Raw genomic sequence first — 6,000 nt, forward strand, 5'->3', positions numbered from 1 at the left:
AGTGAAATGGTCAGCAGATGCATGGATAGTGGTGGGTTCGGGACAGGGGCTACTGATAATGACGACTGCGGGATCAAAGAACAAGTTGTAACGGCAATTCCCATCTACATAATTATGAAAGGTCTCTCAAGGAGGATCCAGACACACATATTGCACAATAGTTATCAAAGCTGACCATGTTGCGCTCGGAATTGTGTGCCATTGCTGCTCTCAGGCACAACATGGCAGTGTCCAGTCATTTGGGCAGAGAGCTTACTGGTGTTAACTTCCACATAAGACAAGAGTTACAGAAGTTACAAAAGAGCCAGTATATGACAGAACTGCTCTCGAAGGTAGCTCTGTCTCTGATAAGGTACCGTACAGCACAGACAGGACTGGAATAGAATGTGCTTGGTTGGCTGCATAGACGGGTCTTAAATCTACATGTACCATATCCACAGAGATACAACCCACATGGCGGGGTGTCTGAGGAGAGGGTACTTGGTCGAAGCAGGATATTTCATATACATCAGATGTCAATACACTACCACTTTGGGAGATATAGAAAAGATATTTTAGGCCACAATGAAAGGTAGCAAAACCACTGGTAGAGTAAGTGGTTACATGTTCCAGTCCAGTCTAGCAGATTAGTGGAGGTGGTTATGGAATTAATGACATGGGAATGGGACAGGTGATTCGTTTGTGGACTAAGTTTGAAGACTAGTGCCCATTAGTTCAGGCCTCCGTAAGCCCTTGAGCATGACGGGCGAGTGATTTCTCATCACTGCAGATTCAATTTCATTTGTGTACTTGTTGATCGCTCGATGCAACTACGTGGAGAATGATTATTTTTACTCTTTCCATTATTTGACTATTAAAAATGTTTATCTATCTCGTGACACCTTGCATCCAACGGCATGTATACACTGTGAAATGACTTTTGTCTAAGAAGACACTGTCCCTACAGCAGTATGACACACCACTCAAAAATCAAAGAAGTGAAATGGGGAGGTGTGTGTGTGTGTGTGTGTGTGTGTGTGTGTGTGTGTGTGTGTGTGAGAGAGAGAGAGAGAGAGAGAGAGAGAGAGAGACTTTGGCCCATCACAGATTATTAACATGAAGCTTTTCCTAACAGAATTCCTTGCAGTCGTCAACACACGAAGTAGCACATCCCACTCTCCTTAGAAGCAACTGTTTTTAGTTGTACTTGAATTATATACTACACACACACACACACACACACACACACACACACACACACACACACACACACACGTAAAAATCTGATCCTTTCACAGTGGACAACAAAGACTGTAAAATGATGTACGCTGCAGGGCATTAGTGCCAATGATCTAACATACGATAAATTCCAAGAAACTAAGAAAATTGAGTAGCGAAAATGGTCCTTTCATTCAGCTGCTACTATAGCATTGTTACACTCCATCGCAACAGACGTTACCAACACACACTTCACAAGTTAGTGCACATGCAGCCCCTCTAACTTTTACCAAATATGGTGTGCGACAAGCATGGACAGCAATGCATGCTCTGCAAAATTCTGATGCTGGCTACAAGGTTGGGGCATTGTCTTCCTCCACCAGCACAGCTGACAACTGAGGATGGTGGTTGGTATATGTGGACGCACTCCAATACGTCTCCCCAACACATCCCCCAAATGCTTGTTGGGACTTAAAAGACAGTGGAACAGGTAGATCACTCCCTTCATCAAACATCCTGTTGTAAAAATTCAGTTGGGGCCGAACACATCCTGAAAAAACGCACATAGAGGAAATATACAGTGACACAGTAAAGTTCACCAATGAGTGTACAGCAATCAAAGATTTGGCGGTCAGTATGCCCATGCAACATTATGCCACAAACTGTGGAGCACCAAAATGATCACATTCGAGAGTGTTCCTAGATTCATTACATGTTTCCATCTCTCACTGTATGAGCAGGATTGTTGAACATGATCATTTCGGTGGTACACGTGTTGTATGGGGAGGCACACAAGTAATGTTCCAAGGGCGCACTGACTTGCTAATCTTAGAATACAGCACATTCACTTGCCAACAGTCATACTGTACTCCTTCCCCAAAGGCATCTTTAAGAGGTGTGTATGGCCCAGACTTCATTTTAATGAATGACACTGCACACTTGCATCAAACAGTGCAAGTGGAGCAGCTCTTGGAATTAGAAGTTACTTGGCGAATGGACTGGTCTGCCTGTTCCGGCCTTCCCCAACTTAGATCCTATTGAGCACGGCACGGATGCATTTCGGACACACAATGTGCCATTTTCATGCACACCGACGACTATCTAGTACTTGTCAATTGAGCTGGAGGAGGAATGCAATAACCTACCACAAGAACTCCTTACCGGCCTTACGGCCAGCATGGGAGCATGTCGCAGAACAAGCATGGCGAACTGTGGTGATCACACACCCTCTTAAGAACCACGTCTCAACTTACCTAATGTGCATGGGGCCGTCATGAATTGTCACGACTTCAGTGTAAGCATTGTCTTTGCATAAAAGTGTCATTTCTGTTTGTGTCATTACGTATATCTTTCAGTTACCTTCGGCATTATACTGTAGCATAGGTATAGGCTAAGTTTCATCAAGCTATGTTACTTGGCAGAAACTTCATGCTAAAGTTACTTTCATTCCTAAGTTTTTGCACACCAGTGCACTTTCACAGATATCTGAGGGTTGTTTTACTACTCTGTGTTTCATGTAGTCTCTTTCACTGATTGCATATTGCTACCTTTTTCACTGTAGTGCACATATTTGCACAGAAACAGAGATAACTGGTGTAAAAACAGAATAGAGTTACAATATTACCTAGCAACAAGTCACAGGTGGTCCTGGACCCCGATGCCAAAATATTCGAAAAATATCCTACAGAACCCACAAAATTCTGTTAGTGGCAGTGCAGGAAAACACCTACTTCAAAATTCATGCACTATGATGACTAATACACTAGAATCAAAACAGTGTACTGTATTAACTTTTATTAGTTCACCAAATCTCTTGGTCCATTTGATCAGACTAGTTGTAACTGATATACAAAAGATTTGCACAACAAACCTCTTCCCCCACCAGATGGAGGTGTCTTCTTTTCTCTCTTCGCCGGCGGAGGGGGCGGTGTGGCAACAGCACCCCGTGTTGACGAGCGTGTTCTTCTCCTGTTTTCTGAGCCAGCGTCGTCCTTATTTAAGTCCTAAAAAGCAATATATTTTTAGCACAGCATCTGCAAAACATACACATTTAATCGGAGACAAATGTACACTTATTGAGCAGTCTGCTGGTAGCTTAAGTCAAATGCACTACTCCTTTGTTTCACAATAATTTTTACTACACTATTCTAAAAAAAAAAAAAGAGAAGAAGAAGAAGGAAAAAAAGCTGTACTGGTGGACACTACTAGACAGGTCAACTGTAGCTGGATGCAATATGCAACACAGAGCAAGACTTCAGAAGCTCACTACACACAGAACTGGGAAGTAAATGGCATCATCAAAGTACACTGTTTTATGTAGTGGGAAGGTTTAACCATCAACAGTCCTTTCCTGCTGTAGTTCTGTTCCTTTACAATGAAACTGATCACAATTCTGAAGGATCAAGGCAGTTATACACTTCTTGTTTCTGTGACTTCTCAGTGTTTGTCAAACATATGCAATAGCGGAATCCTGAACATTAATTTTTATCAGCAGCGTGAGACTAGAATGAAAATGTATACATTTCTTCACACAAAGACAAAACCCAAAATTCACAGAACCAATAAAATTTGCCATTACTGTAGAACAAACTCTTATTCGCAAAATTGCATGGAGGGAAAAAAAAAACACAGCGGCTCCAGACTATTACCTTTACAAGGGCTTCTCCTTCCTGTGCTAATCGGGTAATTGTGGAGACACGCTTACTGCCACTTTTTCTTTGCCGCCCACCCTGGGGCGTTTCATCCTCTCCCTCCTGTAAAAACAAATGTATGTAACTAAACTGCTCAAAGGTTTGAAGATAATGCACAATAATAACCATGTTAAGGCATTCAAATAATCAACTGCTGTATGTTTCCTTTGATTTTAAGTAGGTAATGATTGCACAGAACAACATTTCAGCGGCAGCCAGCCTGAAAACTTCGATCTAAATTGTGTTTTAATGAATCAAAGACTAACATGTTTAACATGGTACAGCACTAAGGCACACACAGTGTGGACTACCAAACAAGGCAAGAAAACTAGTGTTCAGAGCACAGAAATATGAATCACTTGGCATGGCATGGAAGTGAAACAAATCTCCACACACTCACTCTACAACTGCAACATTGCACACAATATTCTTCGTATTACTATATACTGATTTATGAAATAACCCACCACAATAAAAGTTACCTTGAACATCACAGGGTATGTAGACCTGAATCTTAATCTTTAAAATGTATGCAAATCAATTTGCTACAGATCTCTGACAAGGAAAAAAAAAAAAAAAAAAAAAAAAGTGTGCAACTATATTCTGAATCCCAGTCTCTTTACTCACTGTTGATTACCTCTCTGCAAATGAATAATGAGTGGGATCTTCTTACCAGATTTCATTTGAAACAATCAATACATACAAAGTATAATGCTACATAAGCTGCAAAACGCGTTCTGGACTTTCATGTAACCGCCAACACCATAAAAAGTATACATATAACAGGTTAGGTGTGCTAACAGGCAAGGTGATTTTCCACTTTTTCTACCATCTCAACCATATTGTGCACACCATGCCGGTAATTATCTCAACATCAAATTTATATTTACTTATTCAAAGCCCTGAAGAATATGAAATAATCTACTGCGAAACACCTTACCGGTGCGAACATGTTTGTCCCCTTCTACCTATTAACATACGCCACACCGCATGTAAAATAAAATTTTCAAACTACAATAAAGTCTTCTTACATTCCGTTTTAATTATATAACTGCAATGCCTACTCGTTAATAAACTGGGCAACAGATATTTAATCTACATTCATTTACCGCCGATAACGAAGTTCGCCGCTTTCCCGCCAGATGGACGCTATGGCCGAAGTTTATAACACCATCCCGCCATTGAAGGGCAAACAGCAATCTTTAAAATTAGATTCCCTATACAATGCTTGCGTGTTCCAATAATTTTCATGCGATTTCCGGCAACATAAACGCCCAATTGTCAATAATTTCACTGCTGTTTAATAATTTAAAGCGCCTTACAACGGGTAATTTCCAACCGCTTAGGTTCACCTTCCGTTTTCTCACGCATCACGTTGGCTCAGCGTGGAATAACAACTTCTCATGCATATAGAAACGATATTATAGTATTACCTTGTTTGCGGCATCCGTAGCGTTCTCCTTCTTGATATCGGCTTTCTCCCCAGACATTTTAAAGCACTAAAAAACACTTAAAAACACGTTAACCAGCACAAAACTGTCGAAATCGTTAAGGTTCCCCGGCCTCTTGTTTATACAGCAGACAAAGATGGCGGTTAGCGTGGGTCACGTGACGCATCTTGAAGTTTGAACTTCAAAAATACAGGACGGTGCTGCCACGAGCGGGAATGCGGGTACTGGCGCGGTAATTTTAACAGTGTGTCCACCGAAAACACCGCAGAATTTGCGACATATTCGATGTTAAATTGCACCACCAGCAGTGAAGTCGCGTCATTTATGACGGAAATGCTTCTATGTTACGGAACCGAAAGGTATGTACACTGTTACTGGAAATAATACTGGTTTAATAGTTACAAACACCACTGTTTTGCCGTCTTCACAGAGCGTATTAAAAGTTCAGAAGCTATAGTAAAATGCTATGCTTCGAGAACTTATTTATGAGAATATATTATAAGCACAAAGTGCTACACACGTTCAAGTATTATCAATATTTTTCATTGCACAGCATTACGACAGTTATAAGTAGCACGAGTAGCAGTGTGGAAGATGATTTTGAATTTAAAGGGCGCAAAATAGCTAAATCATTTGTGGCCACATATTATTCATTGTTGTTT

At 40.9% G+C, this 6,000-nt stretch overlaps 1 protein-coding gene across 1 annotated transcript in view; it reads right to left on the reverse strand.

Moving 5' to 3' along the window:
* Nucleotides 1-5,481, reverse strand: part of LOC124554133 (skin secretory protein xP2-like) — a 40,269-nt gene extending 34,788 nt beyond the window's left edge. Inside the window, exons 1-3 of the mRNA XM_047128200.1 lie at nucleotides 5,321-5,481; nucleotides 3,846-3,950; nucleotides 3,068-3,200 (exon numbers count right to left, since the gene is read on the reverse strand). Coding sequence (XP_046984156.1) covers nucleotides 3,068-3,200; nucleotides 3,846-3,950; nucleotides 5,321-5,377 — 295 coding nt within the window. The 5' untranslated portion in view covers nucleotides 5,378-5,481. The remainder of the gene's footprint in view (nucleotides 1-3,067; nucleotides 3,201-3,845; nucleotides 3,951-5,320) is intronic.
* Between the last annotated feature and the right edge of the window lie 519 nt (nucleotides 5,482-6,000).

The sequence above is a fragment of the Schistocerca americana genome, chromosome 11 (assembly GCF_021461395.2).
Source record: "Schistocerca americana isolate TAMUIC-IGC-003095 chromosome 11, iqSchAmer2.1, whole genome shotgun sequence".
Classification (NCBI taxonomy): domain Eukaryota; kingdom Metazoa; phylum Arthropoda; class Insecta; order Orthoptera; family Acrididae; genus Schistocerca; species Schistocerca americana.